This window comes from Electrona antarctica (assembly GCF_951216825.1).
Source record: "Electrona antarctica genome assembly, chromosome: 13".
Taxonomy (NCBI): Eukaryota; Metazoa; Chordata; class Actinopteri; order Myctophiformes; family Myctophidae; genus Electrona; species Electrona antarctica.
The window spans coordinates 7,034,952-7,060,951 of record NC_136794.1 but is presented as its reverse complement, the minus strand read 5'-3'; the positions used below and the strand labels follow the sequence as shown (position 1 = coordinate 7,060,951).

Genomic DNA, 26,000 nt, shown 5'->3' with positions numbered 1-26,000 from the left:
CAGACTGCAGTCAGCATGCCGAGCAGTCTGAGCCATGTTAGGACGGTCAACCTCGCCCCCAGGCGGAAAGACCGCAGGAGGTTCTGAATTCTCCCCACCCTCTGTGCAGTCGGTCGTGCCTGCATCGATACCGAAGCTAGGGACATGCCGAGGAAGGTGGTCTGATTAATCAAACAAAAATGTCAGATATTTAACTAGGCAATCCCAGCGAGGACTGTGCAGGCACAGACCATGTGGGAACCTCTAGTAATCTGAATTGTCTTTAAACAATTTAAGTTATTTAGATTAACTAATTAATTAGATTAATCATCAAACAAAAATGTCAATCAGATATTCAACTAGGCAATCCCAGCGAGGACTGTGCAGGCACAGACCGCGTGGGAACCTCCAGTAATCTGAATTTTTTAAACAATTCAGTTATTTAGATGAATTAATTGATTAGATTAATCATCAAACAACAAATGTCCATCAGATATTTAACTAGACAATCCCAGCGAGGACTGTGCAGGCACAGACCGCGTGGGAACCTCCAGTAATCTGAATCTAATTATATATTCTTAATCAAATTAAGAATTAATAATATTAGTTTAATTATCAAACAAACAATATAACTAGGTAAATTAGGCGAGTGCTGTGGGAAACCGGCAGCACGCGGCCAACACCCAGTGTGTGGAGGAAGCCCTTTAACAACAATACATGAGAGTGTTTGTTTGTAGCTAGGGATCCTCAAGACAAACAAAGAGAAATGGTGATAATTTTGACAACCACAGCCTTGAGAGGACAACAATTTGCGCTCTCGGCAATAGCCACAGGCAGGATGTCAACACCACGACACATATAGTGTCTTAACAACTCTTTGGACCTGCAATACAGAACTGATGTACAGATTCTAGGAGCTACACTTACCTACGATACTCACGTCAGGTAGCGAGAAGAAAAAAAGAGGCCGGGTGCGGGCTGTCACGTGCTTATATAGCCTACCGGGACGCACGGTCAGCCTACACGTCACATGACTTTGTTTATATTAAGACTCGACCTACGCGGAGCGCGAGAGGTATATTCACTATTGTTTACTGCCTACTGGCAGTCAGTAAGGAATGAAACATAACTACTTTTTATATATGTGATGTATTCCATGCTTTTGTTATTTGTTTTTGTTACTGCTTAAAGTAAGTGTGTGAGTGTCTGCTAAATGCCTAAATTGTAATTAATTGAAGATGAAAACAGCAAAGCTTGGTTACAAGGTTGTATTTGATTCTTTTCTTCCTACTTTAAGTAAACTCAGCAAAGTAAGTTCATAAACTTAACTTTTGTACATTATTTCTCCACTTTCATTATACCAATTGGTATTTAATCTCATATAATTTTTATCGTTCATTAGTCACCTTTACAACAAGGTAGATTGTAAATATCAGGCGTTTGTGGAATGAGCAATAAGCAACTTAACACTTTACAGTGTAAAGTTAATAAAGTGTAAAAATGTGTTTTTTCCCTTATTACTGTGGGATAGTGCAATCATCCAATCCACTGAGCAAATCATAGCAAAAGGGTTGAACACCAACCACTTGCCATTTTGGCAAGTTTCTGGAGGCTCTACCCACACGTTTAGCTGTGTTGCTCATTCCACGAACGCCCAATCCTTACAATCTATACCTCAATGTAAAGATGATTAATCAACGATTAAAATGATTAAAATGATATAAAATGCAATACTTCAATTGGTATTATTAAAGTGGAGACATAATGGATCAAAGTTAAGTTTCTGAACTTTTGTTGCCGAGTAGTTGAGACTGTGTTGTCGTGTGTGAGAGGAGGGGGGAGGAATGCAGAGCTGTGCTGTTCTGTTTCATTGTGGACGAACTCTGTCCAGGGGCAACTGAACAATAAATGTTACACAGGAAATAAAACATTTACCGTCATTACTGGCATGTGTTCCAATGTGGGCATCAACACTCTGAAAGGTATCAAGTGTGTGTGTGTGTGTGTGTGTGTGTGTGTGTGTGTGTGGCCACAATTCACTAAATGCATGCAATGTTAAAGGGTTTTACTTCAGCAGAAGACTTCGATCCGGTTTCAGAAAATGCGGTTCGCGATCTCTGAATCCTTTTGTGGAGGAAGAATAGAAGGGGCAAGATCAGTTGCTCTATCAGTTACAGTAATATATACAGTGTTTTAAGAATATCATTGTCTAAAGGGCATACCTGGGCAGCGGTTCTGTGCGAGGCGGCGGTTGGCCTGGCAGCCCTGTCAACAGAAAGACATGCAAAACACAAACAAGTCAACTTCAAGCTTCAATGTACATGCACAAATTTGGGCATGTACAATCTTTGTACGAGGCTTAAAAGGTCTTTAAATAAATACTTTCTGAAATGTCTATGAGGAAAATGAATGGAGAATCATTTCCTGGGCCCTGGTAGGGGCGGGACTGCAACACTCTATTGGGATTGGGCCTAAGGCCCAGGCCACACGTACATGGATCTTTTGCTAAACAGATATTTCCGTCCTCCGTTTGCCCATACGACAGAGATATCTATGTCCACACACAAACGCAGAAACGCATACGCATTAAACACAGGATAAAATCACTGCAGCAGCAGGTTTCAATTGTAGGCTATATTATATTTGATTTAATATTTACACTTATGAGGTGCCAATCATGTTTTTTAATGAAGGAATAAGTACCACATTTTAAAAGCCACCTAAATTGTGAGTGGAAGTGGAACATGTTTCTTTCATTGTCTGTCAGCATGTCACACTATGTGCGTAAATCTCCAAATCCCGACTCGACTTTTCTCTCCATATGATTAAAAAATGATAGACACTTTACCATTGCTCTGGCGACTTGGCAAGTCCTGCACAGAAAATAATAGCAGAGTCAGACCTATAGAAGTGTGAGCTTGTAGAGTGGCTATATTTTCCAGGTGTATAATAAATGTCACGTTATAATGTAGGCTAATAAAAGTTCACGCGCGCACATTGTCGGCATGCAGGCACAGTGACAACGGAATGCAGTCAAGGGTGCGCCTTTTATTACCAAAACAGGAGAGAGATGTGCCATATGCGCACAGCGACCCACTGTATACTTTCTTCTCACCAACCACGCTATTTGATGCGATTCCATTCACACCTCTCTCTCTCTCTCTCCTCGCATGACCATGACCGCATGAAATGGAGAGCAAAATACAGCACGATATAGTTTCACATGCAGCTATGCACACACCACGCATACACTTGTTGGTGTAGGCTACTGCACAATGGCATTTGGCCTGGGTCCTTATTGGTAGGTTATTATCCACAGTTTATCTGTAGCGGTCCTTTGCTCGCTGCAGTTGATGCAACATATGATATGTTTTAAAGTTGTTAACAGTGAGTGATATATAAACATAAACAATCAGATTGATATCCATGTAGTTTCCATGCAGGCACAAGCTGCATTTCTCACCTAATTATAGTAAAAATGATATGCGCTAATAAGCGGTGACATCATCGTTTCTCAAAAGCTCCGTTTCGCATGACTACACAGCTCCACTGATCCGGATATTTTAAAAAATCTTCAGTTATTTATCCGTTTCCAAAAACCTCCGTTTGAGTGGCCGAAAACGCCGTTTGCGTGTGGCTGAAAGGCCCAAAACGCACAAAATAATGTGCGTTTAGCAAAAGATCCATATACGTGTGGCCTGGGCCTAAGTCTCTAAATGTTTTGATGAATTGAAAATGGTGGGCCCTATTGTAAACAAGTGTAATGCTTTATGGTGTCGTCCACTCACAGTTAACAGTTTTTGTATTGAGTTGTACTTGAAATGTACTATAATTCTGCAAACTGTTAATAAATACTTCAATCAATCAAGCAAAACGCCGGAGCGACGGACCTTTTTGCGATGACGTCATCAAAAAGCGTCTCATACCCTTTTCTGTCCGGTGGATTGCTTGTATGACTTAAAACCGCAGGGGAAGTGTTCTACAATTAATTAAAGGGCCACTTATTTTAATTATGTTTGGGAGACAAACACTTTCCTGTGTTTTTAGATATTTCAGTATTTCAAAGTGTCCATGACATCATGGACACTTTGAAATACTGAACACATTTTACCCACATACAAACCCCAGGAAAGTGTTTCTTGTCTCCCAAACATCATTAAAATAAGATCTGGTTGCAAAAGGGGTGAAGTGGCCCTTTAACTCGAGTAACTCGGGTTCTGTAGTCAAAATGTTAAGCAGAGGGTAGGTACCAAGGGGCCAGTGAGGCTATTCAACGTTGAAGGTCTGGGTCCTAGTGGTAGGAGGAGGGACTACAGGCGGACCCGTGGATTCATGACCGGGAAACCCAGTGCAGCTGGGCTTTAACATTGAGCGCTCGGTTGCATACGTCACCCCGGACCTCAAAGTTGAGGTCCGGAGGAGGGACTTCCGGCAGTCTTCCGGGTGCTTCAAAACGCCACTGAGCAACTTCCACTGACATGAATAGCTGGGGGGGCGGAGCTTCGCGCCAGTTCAGTCTCTATCCTTTTATATACTCTATGGTAGGTACCCTCACAAAAAATATGCAGTAATCCTGGTCACTAAACTGCCTCCCCCTGGCCAGCCGTGGGATAAAAATGATATATATATATATTAAAAAAAAAAGATTCATCGAAAATACCCAACCTTTTTTTATGGTGACTGATATTGTCCTAATACGTGAGGGGAGCATGTTTTTTAATGTACTGTTTTCATTCATTTTTAATAATTCAATAAGCATATTAGGGCCGTTACCGTTTCTACTATACATTAACAACATGAGTGCTGCCTGTAATTGCAAACTGTTTCTGTTTGCCGACTACTGATATTGGGAGAAGACAAAACACAGGTTGAAGAGGCTTTCAGTACAGAACTCACCAAAATCCGAACTTGGCTTACCCATAACAAACTCATTGCATCTTGGTAAAACAGAATCCATTCTTTTGGGTCCAACCGTTCCCTTAGAGGGTAAATGTACTTGATTTTAAGGTCCGAGTTGACAACATAGTAATCTCTAGCAAAGAAGAGGTTACATATTTAGGCTGTATCCTTGACAATAAGCTGAAAGCATGGCAACAAGGGCGATCAAAAGAGTAAATCAAAGGACAAGATTCTTGGGCAGAATTTCCTCTTTTGTTAACAAAAGGGCTCTCAGGACTCTAGCTGGAGCCCTATCCTGGTTCTCTAACATCTCAAGGGCACAAAGAATAAGCTCCAAACCTCCCGAAACACACTAATTCGACATCTTCTAGGCCTGGGACCAATGACCCACCTATATGCAGAGCATCTGGATAGCACGGGCTGGCTCCGGGTAGAAGACAGAGTCAAACAATTGAAAATGGGTCTGACATTTTGTACAAATTGTACATGCCCACTTACTTGACTAATTACTTTAAAAAAGTGAGACACCCACATCCACAATACTAGAGGTAGCGTAAACATTCTAAACAATGATCTGGTGCCACCTAGTTATGGGTGACATATATGGGTAAATTCACCTTCCGCAGCACTGCTATTCAGGTGTGGAATGTCCTGCCCCCTTCCCTTAAAACAAGAAAATCACTGGCCTCCTTTAAAACAGGCCTAAAATTTCACCTGTCAGCAGGTCAGAGGGAGAGGAGGTGACCAATTGCTGTCTTAGATTATGGTTCATGATTGTGTATGTGTGAGTGCATGGGACCCGAATGGAAACAAAACCGCAAGGTCTTTCTTCGGAAATCCCTTTGGACCAAAATGCCTGACTGTACCTTGTGCTGTTTGCATTTTTTTTTATATTGTCTAATAAATATTCAAAATGGAGGTTGAAGTTACCATTTTTGATTGATTGATTGAAATATTTATTAACAGTTTGCAGAATTACAGTACAATTCAAGCACAACTCAATACAACGACTGTTAACTGTGAGTGGAAGACCCAATAAAGCATTACACTTGTTTACAAGAGGGTCCACCTTGTTCAATTCATCAAAACATTTAGAGACGTACAAATATACACTTCTATAAAGCCAAAGAACAGAACGGGAATTCATCATAAAGGAGGTAATGGGTTTGTATAGGAAGGAGGCAGGGCAGCTAACATGAATATCAAATATTTAAATATTGAATGGAGCAACTTAAAAAACTGTCTGGGGTGTTCACATAAACCGGACTAGCCGAAATGACCAAAAGTTTTTTTGAAAGTGAAATATCCCTTCAACAAAAAAACGGAAGACCTGACGTGGAAAATCGGTTGTAACACTTGGCACATGAATGGACAAAGACTATTACCTGTCAAAGTTCACGCGTGTTTTGAACGTTTGAATGTCGTTCTGTTCTGTCACAGTACTAGAGAGAAGAGAAAATAAATATACATTAATGGGTTATTTCAAGTTCTGATTCAACATACTTTGACCAACAGCAGTCAACAACAAAAACACCTTATTTTGGTGAGGCATGCTCAGAATGGAATACTCTTTTCTCCGTGAACACAGCACACATGTCCGTGTCGCCGATCGACCGGGGGAGCGATCAAAACAAGAAAAAGTCATTGTAAAATATAACGAAAAAGGCTGGCAAGGGGGGAACAGGGGAGGCCCGGCTGTTGCCTGCTAAATTAATTTATCTTTAACCCCATTTGACTGCTGGTGTCTTTGAGTGGTGCAGCCACGCCAAGGAACAGCAATGTGTGTCCCTTTGTATGTCTGTCTGTTTAGAGTACCAACAGGTGACAAAGTGGCGCTGTTGAGCTTCAAACTGTGCACAGGTGCATGATGGGAAGCTTAGTTTTTAGCAGCCATGTGGCGCTGTTGAGCTTCACACTGCACAGCTGCATGATTGGAAGCTGAGTTTTTTAGCAGACATTATGTGATTTCGGGTGTGACAGTAGTACAGTACAGTGACAGTACAGTAGAGGCACCCCCTAGGGACCTCCACACGGTAACAATTCTCAACCGTTCCGGACACAGGGCGCTCGCCGGAACCGGCCCGGCACCCTGGGCGTGTTCGTGTGGGTTTGGAGGTTCTGGGAACCCCCGGGGACCCCCCCACGGAGTTGCACCACTCAGTTCACACGGGTGTGATTTTCATTAACCTTATTGACAGTCAACAAATATTGTACGTCGCTCCATTACACGCACGGGTGCCTTAAAATAGCGCACATGCATATCCTAGTGTCGGAAAATAATCCATGATCCATCCGTAACAAACCGTTTGAAAACAGAGGTGATCGTGTTGGGTTGCATCATCCCATAGGAATCCATTGTGTGGCCATAGAAAACCATAAAGTAAATAAGCAACTTTTGTGTTCTGATATGAACACCAAATTATGTACAGTGTGGGAACAACGATGTAATAGAACCTATCATTGATGTATGTATTTTGAGGTGTAATCAGCAACATAACCAACCGTAACGGCGGAAAATGTGTCATGACCCAAGGATTCCAGGGAAAGTGAAATTTTGATTTATAATAATAATAACCAATGAGCAATGATCAATATTATTGATTTGTTTTGGCTGTGTGGCAGGAGATACGGCCACCCCGTGCAAAACTTGAAGATCTCTCATGATTCTGATCCGCAACTCTTCAGGTTTACCCTGCAATCTGACTTGCTTGGCAGCTGTGTGTAACAAGATGGTTCGCCCCAAACCATCATCCAGAACCGCATATACTTCCATTACTATGCCACCATGGCAAATTAAAACTTTGCAAACCGTTAACATGACGTTTGGTCCTGAAGAATCCTGAAGAACGAAGAATGTGCAATAAATAGGATGGACCACAATACTGTGGTAGTATATCTCAGTTGAAGTTAGCCTATATATATTTGTGACCAGATATGACTGAGGGACTGCCATTGGATTTATTATTAAGGGACGAAGAAGTAACGAAGTGACTTTGGTCACTTATTGTTTTTGTGTTTTTTTTCCTTCTTCTTAGTACACATAGTGCATGCATAAACTGATAAAAATGCATAAACTGATAATGATTATATCTGGTTTCAGTATTTATTTAGGATGTATTTTCTCTATTAAGGTTATTGTAGCGGTCAGTTTGTATTGGGGGTGGGGAGGGGGGTCACAAGACATGGCCAAAGCATTTTCGGGCGTCCCCAGCCAAAAACATTGAGAATCCCTGCACTACCACGTTACAATAAATACATTTTTAAAAAAAATCCCTAAAGCTCGGCGAAAGGCTGTGATTATCAACGGTTGGGGGATCGATTGTAGTGGAGATAAATATTCTGTGACAACTTAAAAGTAAGCAAATATGAATGAGTTAAGGTTTTTACCTGCTACAGAATTTGTCCAACAGCTCGTTCAATTCTTCTGTTTGATTGTTCTGTCTAGATGGACGAGAGAATAAGACACAAATGAATGGGTTCTGTCAAGTTCTGATTCAACAGACTTTGACCAACAGCAATCATCAACCATGTGGCATGCTACTGCCCCCACTGTCTTTTGGGGTACTAGAGTGGTGGTTGAGCTGTTAGCAGCATGTTTTGGCAACATTAGAGGAACTTTTTACCTGTTTGTCGCCATGTGATCGATCAAACCAGAAATGTTGCTAGATGGAAGAGACAATAAGACATATTAATGGATTATTTCGAGTTCTGATTCAACAGACTCTGACCAACACCAGTTAACAACAAATTCACCTTTAACTCTAGAATAATTAATGATACCAGTGTTGCTTGTAAAACCTATGATACAATCTTAGATTTGGCATACCAGAAATATATATATCATCCAGAAAGGTAGATCTAGCAACTCATTATGTTTTAATCTGTCAAGCATAGGTGTTTTTTTTAGGGTGTGGGGGGCAGATTTGGGAGGAGAGGGGGTTATTGTCACCCCCCCCCCCCCCTCAATAACTTATCCTACAGTATCTGTGCGCACATCTGTGAAACTCAATGGCTATTATTATACAACCTGTAATCGTAATAAATAAGACGCAACCGAGACTCTAATAAGACTTTGCTGATTAGTGACGCTAATGTGTGTCACGTGTGAGAAGAAAGCTTGGAATGAGAATAACGGAGTCACCTGGTGAGATACACCCTAAAGAGTGTGTACCAAATGTGGTGCTTGTATCCACCGCGTAACAATTTTAGCCATTTCAGTCAGACAACTCTAGAATTTATTTAGAATATTGATATAGGCTATTGAGAATGTATTGAGCATAGATATATGAAGCATAGATTGGCATAGGACACTGTCCCTATTCATTCCCTGTAACATTAACTTTTTAGATAAGTTATAAGCCAAATAGAATTATAGGGAATGAATAAGACCCCCATGCAGGGGGATCTAGAAACAGAGCCTACAGGTGGATGCTGGGGAGGCGGTGGGATTTGCAAAAACTTCATGAGCAGCAGGTTAGCAGCAGCAGCGACGCACGTCCGCACAGCAGGAGAGAAGCCAGGAATGAGCAGGTAGGCAGAGAAGTTTAAATAGCCGCTCTGATCAGGTAAACAGTGCATGAGACTAGTCACCTAATCAGGTAGGCGTGCTCACGAGTTGTCTGCCTGAACTAGCTACGCAGGCTTCACAATATTTGTTGACGGTATTACCCCTTACTAAATTCATTGGGATTAGGCACCCACGTGATATGTCCAGCCAATTCTTGCCTGTGAGCATATAATGTAATGCTTCTGTGATCACGCCAGGGAGCTCTGGGCTCTCTCCCATAGCTAGACATCAAAGCTTATTTGAATAATTAATACAACTGGAGATACCAATATATAGCCATTTACCGATAACATCTGGGATCTCTATATATGGGCATGAAAGGGAAAGGGACTTTGATAGAGATATATCTATATTAGGCCTGTCACAATTATTACATTGCCTAATCAAAATTATTTGAGACAATCACAATTATTTTGCATAATTGTCATAATCATTCCATATTAAAAACAACAATTGGGGAACTAGGGTGTAAGGTCTCAGGTGTTCAGCTTTTTACTCTTGATTGATGGTCTTGGGCCCTCCGCAGGCATCGTTAAAGCAGTTCCTTATGTGAAAATTGTTGAAGCTAGATAGAGGAGAAAACAAACATTCATTTTTATTTCAAGTTGTGAATCAACAAACTGACCAAAAGCAGTAAACAAAACACATTTTGCCAATGGAGATGCAACCAAATAGAGCTATAGATCTTCCAAGTGCCATGCTACTGCTCCCACTGTCATGGGGACTTGTGTGTGGCAGGTGAGCTGTTAGCAACAACAAGGTGTTGGCGACAATAGGAGGCACTTTTTACCTTTTCACAAATAAAGCCCAGGCACCGCAACGTCCTTCTCTAGATAGAGAAAATAAAACACAATAATGGATTATTTTAAGTTCTGATTTAACACATTTCAACCAACAGCAGTAAACAGCATAAATACCTTAAGTCACACAGATTGCTAATGGGGACGTAACTAAATGGTAGATCTATATAGTTTCCATCGTGTAATTTCCCCAAGAAAACAAAGACAGCCAACAAGTGAGAGAGAGGGGGGAGGAAGAAGAACGTTTGAGTGCTTTTAACACATGAAGTAATACATATATAGAAGCTTGTTTCTCTGTCTCTCTCTCTTGACAAGGAATACACACTGAATAATAGCCTAGGCTCTCTGCTGGTGTGGAGAATGGCACATGTATGGAGGGGTGGGTAGGCAGGTCATGGTTTGACTGGGTTTAAAAGCTACACCTAAGCCGGTCTGGCCGTGTGGGGGTAGGCTGACCAGATCCAAAGAGTAGTCAATCAATCAATTAAAACAGGTGTGATGTGGTCAAACGTTTTGGTACCAGTGAGGAGGCGGGCCCAGGTATACTCAACGAGGGGCATCCTTAGTTACTGCACCCATACTCAACACATGAAACTTCTGTGTTGTTCTAAATGTGTAAAGCTGTGTGAGCCGAAATCAGTTGCTTAAATAGCTGTATGCAGTAACCGGCCAGAATGCAATGCTGCACTGTACTAATAGCTGGGGGCTGACTCGTAAAAAATCCCCACAATTTGGCTTTTGGTGACTTTTGTTTTTGATTATTTATTTTTTTACTTTATGACCATAACTAACAGCATGCCAAAATTCAAAGAGCAGTTACCAAGTGCATAATTGTTACAATTTTTTACATTAATCACAGTTTATATAGTTTATAGGCATTTTAGCTCCCGGCAGCGTCACGTAAAAAATCATAACAATTATGCACTTGGTAACTGCTTTTTGAATTTTGGCATGCTGTTAGGTATGGGCATAAGGTTTTCAAAAACCATTGCAAATTAATTTTGCTCGCGCCCTAGTGATCGGTTTGCAATGAAACCATAGGCATTTTAAGCTCCCGGCAGCTCCATTGTGGACGCCATCTTGAAAACGATGCCTTTCTAGATGTTTGTTTTTTGTAAGAATTTAGTATGTTATTTAGCACACCCACTAGTAACATAATCCATTGAGAAATCTCTTCTATCAATTATTTGGGGTTTCAACCATATACTGACATATCTAATAGTGGTTTCATTGCAAACCGACCACTAGGGGGCGAGCCAAATTAGTTTGCAAGGGTTTTTTAAAACCTTATGCCCATATCTAACACCATGGCAAAATTCAAAAAGTAGTTACCAAGTGCATAATTGTTATGATTTTTTACATATTAAATCCCAGTTTATAGGCATTTTAGCTCATTTTAGCCACCGTGGACGCCATCTTGAAAACTATGCCTTTCTGGTTGTTTTAGTATGTTATTTAGCACACCCAATAGTAACAGAATCCATTGACAAATCTATCTATCTTTTCAACCATACCTATAAGTGTCTAATATTTGAGTCTGTGTAAACAGACCACTAGGGGGGCGCTCCCAATACGTTTGCACAGCTTTTTGAAATCATTATAGTGGACGCACGTCCACTTTGCTGGTCCATTTTTGATGCTAAATATTTAGCGTCAATGCTAGCAAGCTAAAGTGAGGCCATCCTTGCTCTAGAAAGCACCAATGTTTTAATCAGGATCACCGGGTAATCAGAAAAGACCTCCGAAAATCGTGTGTTTTGTCAAAACCATGGAGAGCTCTGTAGATTTAGAGTTATTCTGTTTTTTAGTACGCGTGTATACAAGAAGTGAACGGCCTAGGCAGTGCCGTCTCCAGGCACAAAACAGCAGGGGGGCATACTTTTTTCCAAAGGGGGCACTTAATTTTTCAAACCCCCCCTATGTATAACAAATAATCGCCTATTAACAAAGTGATGCTTGAAAAAGGCTACAAGTAGGCTACAATTATGCTGCAGCACCAAAGAAATACAAATATGTTGAGCATTATAATGTCTTCTGCATGCATGTACTGTATTACATTCATATATTTGTATTTCTATTAACTATTCAATTAATTTGAACATGTATATATTTACAATAATCATGGAGAACTTATAGATTTAACATTTGTAAAACATTAAAATATTGGTAGGGTAGGGTACTACTGGCCAATCTGGACTGGAGGGGCACACAATCCAATCTGGGGGGCAATGCCCCCCTGTAGAGACGGCACTGGGCCTAGGATCGCTGAAGAAAGAAAGGCCAAACAAAAAAACAGGGCAGGTCAGGTTGTGGCCTCCTGGTGGCGCTATAATACGTGAAAAGGGTGCAATTTCTTCTTATACCTTGGATGGCAATTGGATGATTTGAGGCATTTTGTTCCAAAAATGTGTTTTGCAAAAATCCACCTGTTGGTGGCGCTATAACTGGCCAAAGTGAAAAGGGTGGGATATATTCCTCAGGCTAGTAGGAAAGTCTGTGAAAGATTTCACGTAGATTGCACGCTGCGATAATGATTTGAAACTTTTTGTTCAAAACGGGGCAATCCCTGCAAACTTTGAAAGCCAATGTTAGCCAATTAGGATGGAATATATGAAATATCGGACAATCCGTCTTGCACACATGACTATAGAGAGTCGCAGTCCCGCCCCCTTTCATGACATAGCCAGGCCAGGAAATAGTTCCCAATGCATTTTTCCCAGACATTTCAAAACGTATTTATTTATTATTATATACAACTGACAAATCATGACAACAAACACAATGTTTTGGACCAAACAAATAATTACAAAGAAGAAAAACAACAAAAAAGTGGCTTTGTACGACGCTTAAAAGGTCTTTAAATAAATACTTTCTGAAATGTCTATGAGGAAAATGAACGGATAATCATTTCCTGGGCCCTGGTAGGGGGCGGGACTGCGACGCTCTATAGAGATAGTGTGTAACGATTTGAGTAATATAAAAAAAATGTGTTCTTTCAAAAGTTGGCCTCCTGGTGGTGCTATAACAGGCCGTTCTGGACAATTTCGGGCAGAGGTCCATTGTTGGCAACCAGGGAATGTGTGTGCAAAATCGACCGGGTTAATCGACCGGGTTAACACAAAAACTGCTCATGACGGAATGTTCCGCCATTTAAAATCCAACTGTCAACTGCTTCAGGCGGAACGTTCCGTCATATAAGCTTTATTATTGATATCAAACAGGATCGCTGTTTTCTTTTTGTCTCCACCAGGCCGAAGGCATGGGGAGAGAGTATGTTTTGCACTCCGTCCGTGTGTGCGTCCGTCCGTCTCTCCGTCTGTTACCAGCTAACATATTACATATGTAAGACTATTATTATCATTATTATTGAAGGTGGTAACAGTCCATTTGCTCAGTACAATATTTCGGGGGCATATTTAGAATGTGTGCAGGCTTGAGTATGTTGAATCTAGTTTGCAATTAATGAGGATTTAGTTGACACAATTAAATAAAATGGCGATAGTATTCCGTGTGGGGCAGATGGCCTGTCACAGCCAGATTTGGGAGAGCAGCAGCTTTCTTGTTGCGAGGAAAGCTGCTGTAATGAGACTTTCGTGGTTGTTTTCATCTCAGATTTAGTCCGACGGAGGGTCACAGTATAACTCTATGGGGACACAAAAGCGACACAAAAGTGGGACCCGGAAGTATCTCTGGAGGGGGCGCTCACGTCACGACCAATGACAAAGCTTCTAGGAACATATTTGAATGCAGATTGTGGCCCCTAGATGTGTCACAGAGACTAAATTCTTTTTGGGAGCGTTCTACCCATTGCTGGCTGTCTGAATACCAAAAAAATAAAAAATAAAAAGGTCATTACAATTTTGACATATTATTGCTTATAGCAGCTTTAACTGTGAGTGGACGACCCAATATAGCATTATACTTGTTTACAAGAGGATCCACCTTGTTCAATTAATCAGGCTACACTTCCTGGTTATTCACAAGGAATCTCCTTAGAGTATATATGAATAGAGATGGCACCCGAGTTCTCCTTCCATCCACTTAATTAAGTTGCTCAAAAGCGCATGAGGCGATTTCACTCCTCCTTCCGGTTAGGAACAGAGTGCATTCTGGGAAGAATTGGGCCGTATGAAACCGCGTTCACGTGTCATCATGAACGTGCGCAATGATAGTCAACGAACCAGAATTGGCCCAGCGCTGCAATACCAAATTCGGCCACTATGTCCATTTCGCCTCAGGGTTTCCTCAGGGTGCCGTCTCTATTCATATATACTCTAAGGGAATCTCTGAGAAGGAACAGAAGTGGTCACGTGACTGGGCTGCGCCATGACACTTTCATGGACACTTTCATGGGAGCCAAACTCACACCGGAAGTGCAATGAATACATGGCAGTGAATGGAGCCGGCTGGACCAGCTCATAACAATCATTATTTATGAACAAATGAGACCTTTTGTAAAGTAATCACTTCTGGAAAATAACAGAAGACATGTAACACATTATTGTCTGCTGTGTTGCTATTCGATGTGTACACTGTGTCATTTTATAGAGGTATGGTATCTAAAGTACCTTTCTGAATGCGAGGTATTGCGAGGCTTCCACCGTTTTCTGTCTGGCCAAAATCTCGTGATACTTCGGGGCCAGAAACGATACCTGCTGCTGTTTAGATTCTCAGATACAATTATATACTGTGCACTTTGTGCACATTGAAAAGTAAGTGATTAGAAAACAACCTGTGATATGTCTTCTGTTATTTTCCAGAAGTGATTACTTTACAAAAGGTCTCCTTGGTTATTCAGAGGGCTGCTCTTCTTTGTCTTTTTCACGGATTTCTCTGGCACTGGTGTCACGTTTTCCCCTAGAGGGCTGGGATTGAATGTGTTCTGGAGAAAGATAGACATTGTGAGCTAATGCTAACTGTTGCGAAGGCTTTCACTTAGAGTTCCATATATGGGATAACCCATAGTCCCATATATGGAGACAACAGCGATATCCAGCGCTGACATCAGATTAATGTAGAAACTCCAAAGATGGATATACACTGTGGTGACATCATTGTAACACTAGACTTGCACAGCATAAAAGGCGGCTCCCATGGCTTCTAAACCTGATTCCAGGCAATGCACGCGGTATCTCCAACAGGTCAACATATACGAATCAAGGTATCTGGCTTTACAACCCATATACCTTGAATGGCTTGTATTACCTTGGGTACGAGTCTTCTAGATGAGACAGAATAACTGGCTAATGGCTAAGCAACTCGTCGAGCATTGAAGTAGAGGTTTCCACATCCCGGTTAAAGGAATAGTTCAGATTTTTTGAACTTAAGTTGTATGAAATACTTGCCATTAATATAGTGGTTGCAACTGCATTAATTGATTGCCCGAGTCCCGTGGTGGGAGTTCTGCTCTGGTTTTGGTGAAATATCAAGTAGTTCCGATCATTTTGTGGGGGGCACTGGGGGCCACGCAGTAAAAGTAAATTAATCCACAAAACTAACGTCATTTGTATTGTTGACCTATTTCTAAAATATTAGTGCAACTTTCGTTCTTTTTTTACCCCTCTATCACACAGAACTATGTTTTTTGTGTCCATATCACTACGCCCAAAAAATAGTTCCATGTGATAGAGGGGTCAAAGTTGAACGAAAGTCGAGCTAATATTTTAGAAATAGGTCAACAATACAAATTACGTTCGTTTTGTGGATTCATTTACTTTTACTGCGTGGCCCCAGTGCCCCCCACAAAATGACCGGAACTACTTAATATTGACCAAAACAAGAGCAGAACTCCCACCATGGGACTCGGGCAATCAATTAATACAGTTGCAACCACTATATTAATGGCAAGTATTTCATACAACTTAAGTTAAAAAATCTGAACTATCCCTTTAAGTTCGTATCGAACACCACTGTAGCGGGTCCTAACGAAATAATCAGCACTGGTTCGAGCTATTTTACACTAACATTAGCTTTTCCTTCTCCATTTCAGGAGAGGGGAAAACGAAAGTGCATAAGTAGTAATGTGCCGGCAGTGAAGCAATATCACTAATGGCCACACGGTGGCAGCAAAAGTTAAGGTTGTTCTGCATTTTACCTGGTTAGGATCTTTCCCTTGAGAAAATGTACCTGGCCTCTATGTGGAGAAAATAAAACAGACATTAATGGCTTATTTCAAGTTAGCTCTGGTCCATAGCCTTACTGCTTCTATGATTCTGCCCTGCATTAAGGCTCTGCTACTTTCGCTTTTAAATCTCACATGGAACTCAGACCAGCCTCTCCTCTTTGTAAATAAAAAAAGAAAGTTTTTGCTACTCACCAAAACAAAGGCGGGTTGTGTCATTAGAAAGCCTACTTTCCTTAGTGGACGCACTCTGAGCCCCCCACCACATGTATAAACGGTACTTTTTGGCCAGAAAGGGATTTTGAAGCAGTAAGGCTATGGACCAGAGCTAATTTCAACAGACTTATGATTCAACAGACTTTGACCAAAAGCTTTTTATTTTCTATCCAGACATATTCCAGTATTTACTCTTTTTTCCCAAGGAAAAGTATTACCATATGTCACCATATATTGTATTTGTGCCTTTAAATATTATACGCAAGGGAAAATAGTCACCCTATGTACTGCATTCACCAGCTCAGTGGCCTTGTGGTTAGAGTGTCCGCCCTGAGACTGGGAGGTCGGGGTTCGATCCCCGGCCGGGTCATACCAAAGACTCTAAAAATGGGACCCAGTGCCTCCCTGCTTGACACTCAGCATCAAGGGTTGGATTGGGGGTAAGTCCCTGCGACATACTAGCGTCATGTCCAGGGGGTGTACTTGTACATCAAGCTGCCTCACGCTACAGAAACAGGAGATAGGCTCCTGCCCTATGGGCCTCAGGGCTCGGCAAGGCTACTTACTTATGTACTGCATTCAATTCAACAGATGCGTGAATCTTTTCTACGTCCGAGCATAGACATGGTAACACCCCGCCTGCCTCTGATTGGTCTACTGACACTGCCGGCCTTACCAGACTTTCCTCCGAGGTGGAGGAGACATGCTGGATAGTCTGCCGCGAGGTTACTCCATGTTGGGAAATAATACTAGTACGGTATAATACTAGAGAATGACGGCTTGGCACACGCACAGTAACTTTTATTTTTGTGTTCTAAATAAATTCTGTTGATTATTGTGTCATTTATTAGTGTGGGGCAACCAGACTATTGTAGTTGTAACACTTTATTATTATTAGTGTGGTTGCCCAGACTATAGTACTTGTAACACTTTATTATTAGTCTGGTTGCCCTACACTTTATTAGTGTGGTTGCCAACCAGACTATAGTACACTTTATTATTGTGGGCTCGCTCCAGCGAGCGCACACACTTGTTATCGCCAATTTATATTTGTGGGCTCGCTTTATACTCTCTTTATATTTCACTTTCTTCGAAATCCTACTACTTCCACATACTTTATGCTAGAAATGTAGTTCAAATTTCAACATGTTCAGCTCTTTGCAGTTATTTGTGCTTGTATTTTTCTTTTTACAATTTTTTATACTTTTTAAACTTTTTTTTAACTTTTTTAACTTTTTTAAATTTATTTGTTTATTAAATTTTCCCATTGACATGAATGGGAAAATGCAAAAACCCTCATTCAAGGCCTATTAGGGCATATAGTTACCTTGAGGGGAGGTTCATAATAATTACTAAAATTAATTAACTTATAATGTTACCGGTCAGCCTCATGGTGGCGCTATAACAGCCCATTTTACGTTTTGGCTTATAACTCTTGAACCGTAGGTCGTAAACCACATCTCACGCCCATTTGCGACATGATAGATTTTCCGCCATTTAGATTTTTCTCCAAAACACACTTTTTGCTCCTCCTCTTACAGATGTTGTCCAAATCTCACAAAATCGGTACACATGATCTCTGGACCTTTCCGATGAAAATACCACAGGCGGAATTTTGATAGTGCGTATCGTTCGGCCGTAATTGGCTTCCAAAGTTAGTGGGAGGGGCCTATTTTACAAAAAACGCCACAAATCACGAACAAAATGGAGAGTGGAGACACTACATTGCTGTGTGCGATACGAGTCTCTCTCTCTCGTGTACATGATGCTGCGGTGCTAGGTCCTAAATAAGTCATTATTAGGCCAATTATACCCGAATAAGTCCCTCCCACCCTTCAGCCCCCTCTGGTATAAACACCTTCCAGCGCCCCTGTATTGAACTGTGTATGCCGTACCAAACGGTTTGGTTTTAAACCGTAAACCCCTAGTACAAAAAAGGCTTGTACTTGGCAACTCTACCTGTCCATACTCCCTGTAGTTTCTAACAGCACACCGACTGTCCACCGCATATGCCATTATTGGCTAAATGCATAGGTGGTGGACTGCTTTGAAAGTCTGCCCACAGGGCTACAGAGCACCAATAATAAATGGGCTTATTTTAGCATGAATGCAAATGGTAAAAAACACAGACAAGGTTGAAAAGCTTTTTACCTCGTTGGTGGAAGCACGAGAGGCACTGCTTTAAGACTAGATGGAAGAAAAAATGAAACAAACATTAATGGGTTATTCAACAGACTTTGACAATTTAGGCACACTCTTAATCCCGAGCGATTTACAGTAAGCATGAAATAAACATGGCAATACATCAAATACATTAAAAAAAGTAATCTTCCAAGTCACATGCCACTGCCCTCATTGTCACTTGGAGGCATAATGGGCTCCATTTTCTTCACCGCTAAACCCCTTATCCCTAAACTTATTTGCCTTTTTTACTATTTTGAAAAACATTTTTGAATAGTTCAGCTAGCCAATCTACATTGACACGTTGTGAGCTGTAGACTGGCCATTTCAACTATTCAAAATGTATAGTTGAACTATACGTGGTAGGTGAACTATACGTGGTAGGTGTGGTAGGTGAGCTGTTGGCAGCAAGTGTTGGGAAATAATGGAGGTGCATTTTACTCTTGCAGGGGTGCTTCCAGGAATCTCCAAAAATGGTAATCAGATACTCTAGAAGAGAAAATAGAACACATTAATGGGTTATTTAAAGTTCTGAATCAACAGACTTTGACCAACAACAGTCAACAACAAAAACACTGTCTTTCAGTGAGGCATGCTGTTTTCAGACGACGATAACTCTAGAACGACACATCGACCGGGGAGCGATACAATAAATAAAAGGGCTGGCAAGGGGTAACAGGGGCGAGTGAGGCAGTGAGTTAACTCATTCTCTGTCTGAGTGATTATTTAAGACAGCCAGCAGGATTTGCGCCCAACAACCAACACCCGGCCAACACCCTCAGCAAAAATCTTCTATTGTTTGTCGACTTCGTTGCTGGCATCTCACGCCTGACAGCGGGGCTTTAACTTTTGGTAATCCTTCATTGTAAAACACTGACAAGAGCGCAAACATTCCTAAATGATTTTTTAATGCTGATGGAATGCAAACATCAGCTATTGGGTTCTGGGGTGTGAGAGAGAGAGAGAGAGAGAGAGAGAGAGAGAGAGAGAGAGGGAAATAAGCCGTGATGACTGACTGATGAGACAGACATCATATACAGTATACGAATACAATTGAGTGGGAGCTTCAGTTCCTGAGGGATCCTCACCTCCCTCTACCATATTGCCGAATTTTGTGTAGAATGATAGCTCAGAACTGCCAAAACAGCTAAAATGGTGGAATTTTCACGGAAACAATAAGGGGTCTACAACCTTTGGGCTTTACCCATTATTATCGCTTGTGAGCTTGTAGATCGGCTACTTTGGATGAGCACAGTCTGGACACCCACATAGTGCATAGGTGCATTGACAGATTTTCTGACTGTTTACAACTTTTTTACAACTCACAAGTTCTGTCCTTTCTGCTGGACCACACACACACACACACACACACACACACACACACACACACACACACACACACACACACACACACACACACACACACACACACACACACACACACACACACACACACACACACACACACACACACACACACACACACACACACACACACACACACACAGAGCCACAGATATGGGACCAATCTACAACTCAACGGGCACATCGGCGAGGACTCAAGGGAGTGAAGGGCAAATATGCGGTTGTTCAGAACCGCCGATCCGACTGATATGTCCATATACGATAGGCATATTATCCAGTTGTCCAGAACCACTGATCCAAATGAGGATGCCAATATAGCCATTTACTGATATCTGGGATATGATAACATCTGGCATTTGGGCATGAAAGGGAATATTAGGCATGCCACCATTATTACATCATTACTTACCATATTTAGTCCAATACTTTCCACCTTTCAATTAAAAGTCTTGGCTCTATTAATTACCGGGGGCGGGGTCTATTATATGTTGATACCGTTGACCTAAATGGCGTTATATTAACACCTTGAGGGCCCGGGCCTATTTAATCCATTAATAAAATGTGCCCATCATTTATAGCGCCCGGACCACTTTTACCGGCGGACCGGAAGTTGTTGTGAATGTCTGTGTAGCAGTTAACAATAGCCACACCACTCTAGAGTCGATCGACAACAACGGGAGGTAAGAATAAATCTATCGCGACTAGCGACTGGACCGCGGAGCGCCGTCTAACACAGGATCTTTTTTCATAATTAGACGGGATGATTTAGATTGCGAGTTATGAACGTTTTAAGATTTTTGTTTTCGTCTGCTAAACAGGCAGGGAACATTTTAGATGACGTGTCACTGTTGTGCAACACCGAGGATTGGGCAACAAGCGCTCCTAGGCTGTGGAGCGATGCGACCGGTTTTGATATCATTAATCTCCGTCCTATTTATCAATCTCTGTCTCGGGCAACTGACCGTGCACTTGAACTTGACGGTGATCTCCGTCTGGGGCCATTAAACTGTTAACAATGATAGTATGATTAAAAAAGGGTTAGGCCTATGTCTTTTTCATTCAGAAATGACTTTGGACACGTGGAAAACTTTAGGTAAACATGCAGAGTGATGCATTACGTTACCCGGGTTACATCATCTTCTGATACTTCAATATGTTTTGACATGAAATAATAATCCTGTACCGTCACCACTCGCACCATTCGCACTACCTAAAAAGCAGCCCTGACACACACACACACACACACACACACACACACACACACACACACACACACACACACACACACACACACACACACACACACACACACACACACACACCAGCTTTGAGGGTTGTGTAAACACAAACATTGCGTAAACACAACCATTGGAAACAAAATGTGATTGGCCAGAATGAGATGATGTATGATGCTGCTTGATGATAAGAAAGCCACTCACGTTATATTTTTCTGGTGTGCGATCTTTCTTGTGGCTTCCAGATACAGTGGTGATCTAGATAGTAGAGAAAATAAAACAAACATTAATTACAAATTTCAAGTGCTATTCAACCGCAGTAAATACAAACAAGTTCTTACGTCACACATAATGTCCATGTACCAAATAGCAAATCTACAGCTCCTTCTAAAAAATGTAATCACACCCGTGTGAAGTGAGGGGCACTCTTATCATCATCTCATTCCGGCCAATTCAAATTTGCATCATGTCATGACGTAAAATAGACACCATGACGTAAAATTGTCCATTCATTGTCAATGGGAATTTAATGTTTGTGAAGGACTAAGGCCTCACTCAGACCTTCACAACAGATTGTTGTATAGCTGATGCATGAGACTTGTTGACTGATGCAAGCTCGCAATTCATTTCCAATGGGAGTCACATGGTTTGACACAGCATTTTTGTTGTATGAAGGGGAGGGGGCAGTCGAAACACAGCCGAAAGCCGTACAACAAAAATGTTGTGTCAAACCATGTGACTTCCATTGTAAATGCATTGGGGCGGCCATGACACTTACCCTTTGTTTACATCTAGCATCCAACAATGTTGTATGCTAGATGTGAAGGTGTGGGTGAGGCCAAAGTCTGTGGACATACACCAAAAGCTGGACATTTTTCCGTAATACTATTAGAAAGGTTAAACTGTCATATATATTCTCGATTCATTGCCCATAAAGTGTAGTATTGAAGTACTGTTTGTTTGTCCCAACATGAACATGAAATGCCATTGACAATGAATCACCAGTTTTGAGCGTTCAACAAAGATTGAATGTGAAGGTGAGGATGCAAATTGTGATTGGCCGGAATGTGATGATGTATGATAACAGCGCCCCTCACTTCACACAAGTGTGATTTGTTTTGTTTTAATCTAGATGATTATGGCATACATATGAAAATATAACTACTACTACTACTACTACTACTAATAATAAATCCAGAAATGTCAACCATCTGAGTATATTAATGTATGGAGTCAATACTTGGTCTAGGGGCTACTGTTGAACAAATTATTGAATCAATGGGGTGTGGCATGTAGGTGATCAGCCTGTGGTACTGTTAGAGGTTATGGAAGCCAAGGTTTGCTTTGATAACACCCGTCACCTCATTTGTGTTGTTCAGTCTAGTGTCTCACACCTTCCTCTTGACAATACAACCTGATTCTCTGTGGGGTTCAGGTCAGGCCATTTGGCTGGTCAGTTAACACTTTGACTGCCCACGTTATTTTTAAATTATAAAATTCATATTATTTAATTTTGCCTTTTTCAAGACAATAAAATACCCCAGGCACTTGACTAGATGTTAGAAAACGGCAAAATTAATTATTTTACTGCGACTAGTGAGGGGACCCTGATCGGTCTGTCAAAAACACCACTGTGTGGGTGTCCAGACTGTGCTCACCCAAAATAGCCGATCTACAAGATCAAAAACAATAACTTAAGGGGTGAAGCCCAAAGGTCATATTGTTTTCGTGACAATTCCACAATTTTGGCAGTTCTGTGCTATCGTTTTTTCCCAAAATTTCGGCAAAGGAACTGAAGCTCACACAACTTTGTCAAAAGACCTTTGACCTTTAGATATTTCGACGAGTAAATTGTTATCAATACACTTTTCAGCCCTTTTTGCCACGTCACATAAATTGCATTTCCATACATGCAAATAGGGTCTGACTCTGGTTACGGTACTACAGTGTTGACAAACAACACCTTCAGCCAATCAGCGTAACAAAAAAACGCCTTAGAGTATATATGAATAGAGACGGCACCCGAGTTCTCCTCCCATCCACTTGCATTAAGTTGCTCTAAAGCGCATGAGGCGATTTCACACCTCCTTCCGGGTAGGAACAGAGTGCATTCTGGGATGGATTTGCCCCAAACACATGAACGCGCTGCCGTTGACTATCATTGCATGCGTTTACGTATGAAACAGCGTTCACGTGTCATCGTGAACGTGCACAATGAAACGTGAACGTGCCCTGAAAATTCATTTTCAGGACAAGACCCCATTTGAAAAGGATGCCCAGTTTGACATGCATAGGCTACTGACCCCCATTTAATGCCATTTATATCTGGGACCCCCTTTTTAAAAAAAAATCTTCCAGGGGCCACAAGGGGGCGCTCCGCGGGCCGCAAATGGCCCACGGGCCGCCTATTGGGGAACCCTGACCTATGCCATGTCAACCACACAGGAATGAGCAGGTTGGGGCTGACCTATAGGGCCTGGTTGGAATCTAATTAAAACCCACATGGGCAAGCACATTTGTGATTTGATTGGCTGAGCACGGAATGTGATGATGTATGATGATAAGAGCGCCACTCACTTCTCACATGTGTGATTTTTATTGATTACTTTATTACTTTTATTTAGCTGTTTTTCTTTTTGGGCTTGACCCTGTCTTACAGCTGCTTGCAGCTATATTTTTGATAAGAATTGTAATATGTGATTTAGATTCAGATATAAAAGGGGGGAGATTTTGGCTACCGTTGGAGTCTATGATGAGGAAGGAGACCAAAAGGGGGACATCAGCACGCTCATAGAGGTGGATGGACGTTCATGACGTCATGTGCGTAACGTGCGTTATCCCGGACCTCAAATTTGAGATCCGGGTTTAACTTCCGCTCGATCAAGCCATTGAGTTATTATTGTACTTCCGGCAGTCTTCCAGGTGTGTCATGATATCTGTCTGTTGTATACCTTTATTATGTAGTGGTGTCCTATAGTGTTTCCCGTTTTCCCTAGTTACCGTTTCCTGTCTTGTCTAACCTCCCTATGATTGCTAGTTTTCTCCTCCTGTGTCCTGTTAGTCTCCCAGCCAATCCCTGTGTTGATTGTTAGTTCTGTTCACCTGTGTATTGTTATCCTGTGTCTACTTAAGCCTCAGCTACACGTATATGGATCTTTTGCAAAACGCAGATTTCTCTGTGCGTTTGGGCCTTTCAGCCACACGCAAACGGTGGTTTCGGCCACTCAAACAGAGGTTTTTTTAAACGGATAAATGAGTGAAGATTTTCGAAAATATCGGATCGGTGGAGCTGTGTAGTCATGCGAAACGGAGCTTTTGAGAAACGATGATGTCACCGCTCATTAGCGTGTGAAATGCAGCTTGTGCCTGCATGGGAACTACACAGATATCTATCTTCTCTGCGCAATGGCCCGTTGCGCAGAGAAGTTGAGATTTTAATATTGCTTTATTCAGATAATGATCAACCGATTGTTATAATTCGAAGTGGTATATATTCCGTGAAGTTTATATTTTCATTGGGTGTACAAGTCATGTTTTTAATATGCCTTTATCAAATGATATAGAGAGATGGTAGGGTAGTGCCCAATACAAGCCCTTATAGCCATGCAGCCTATATGATCTGTGGTGTGCTTGCTAGGCCTACACCATAGACTGTAAAAAGAATAGGCCTACACTCTCTCAATTAAGGATTTTCCCAGAGGTTAATTTCACTGATATGTACAACCTTTATTCAAATAGTTTCATTTGTATTGGTGCCGAGTGCGAAGCCTAATTGCGGACCGCTACAGATAAACTGTGGATATTAACCTACCAAAGTACCCAGGCCAAATGCCATTTTGCAGTAGCCTACACCAACAAGTCTATGCGTGGTGTGTGCATAGCCGCATGTGAAACTATATCGTGCTGTATTTTGTGCTCCATTTCATGGTCATGGTCATGCGAGGAGAGAGAGAGAGAGGGTGCAGAGAGAGAGAGAGGTGTGAATGGAATCGCATCGTGCGTGCGCATAGGCTATATGGCACATCTCTCTCATGTTTAGGTAATTAAGGGCGCACCATTGACTGCATGTCACTGTGCCTATACATTCTGACAATGTGCGCGTGAACTTGTATTAGCCTACATTATAACGTGCCACGGTGCCATTTATTATACAGCTCGAAAATATAGCCACTCTACAAGCTCACAACTGGTTGTGGACACTTCTGTCTGACTCTGCTATTAATTTCTGTGCAGGACTTGCCAAGTCGCCAGAGCAATGGTAGTGTCTATCAAGTGTCTATCATTTTTAAATTATATGGAGAGAAAAGTCGAGAGTCGGGATCTGGAGATTTACGCACATAGTGTGACATGCTGACAGACAATGAAAGAAACATATACTTCCACTCACAATTTAGGTGGCTTTTAAAATGCGGTACTTATTCCTTCATTAAAAAATATGATTGAAGTGTAAATATAAAATAGCCTACAATTGAAACGTGCTACTGCAGTGATTTTATCCTGTGTTCAATGCGTTTCTGCGTTTGGGTGTGGACTCAGATATCTCTGTCGTATGGGCAGGGATTTTTTCTAAAACGGAGGACGAAAATATCCGTTTTGCAAAAGATCCAGAGTGGTGTGGCCGAGGCCTTAAACTCTCA

At 41.5% G+C, this 26,000-nt stretch overlaps 1 protein-coding gene across 1 annotated transcript in view; it reads right to left on the bottom strand.

The window, feature by feature from the left end:
• The window catches only part of LOC306935737 (uncharacterized protein), a 57,608-nt gene that overhangs the window by 3,830 nt on the left and 27,778 nt on the right, over nt 1-26,000 (bottom strand). Inside the window, exons 8-18 of the mRNA XM_079518924.1 lie at nt 21,568-21,621; nt 19,205-19,252; nt 18,734-18,769; nt 16,340-16,378; nt 10,236-10,274; nt 9,942-10,010; nt 8,502-8,540; nt 8,266-8,319; nt 6,264-6,320; nt 2,202-2,244; nt 2,049-2,103 (exon numbers count right to left, since the gene is read on the bottom strand). Coding sequence (XP_079375050.1) covers nt 2,074-2,103; nt 2,202-2,244; nt 6,264-6,320; nt 8,266-8,319; nt 8,502-8,540; nt 9,942-10,010; nt 10,236-10,274; nt 16,340-16,378; nt 18,734-18,769; nt 19,205-19,252; nt 21,568-21,621 — 508 coding nt within the window. The 3' untranslated portion in view covers nt 2,049-2,073. The remainder of the gene's footprint in view (nt 1-2,048; nt 2,104-2,201; nt 2,245-6,263; nt 6,321-8,265; nt 8,320-8,501; nt 8,541-9,941; nt 10,011-10,235; nt 10,275-16,339; nt 16,379-18,733; nt 18,770-19,204; nt 19,253-21,567; nt 21,622-26,000) is intronic.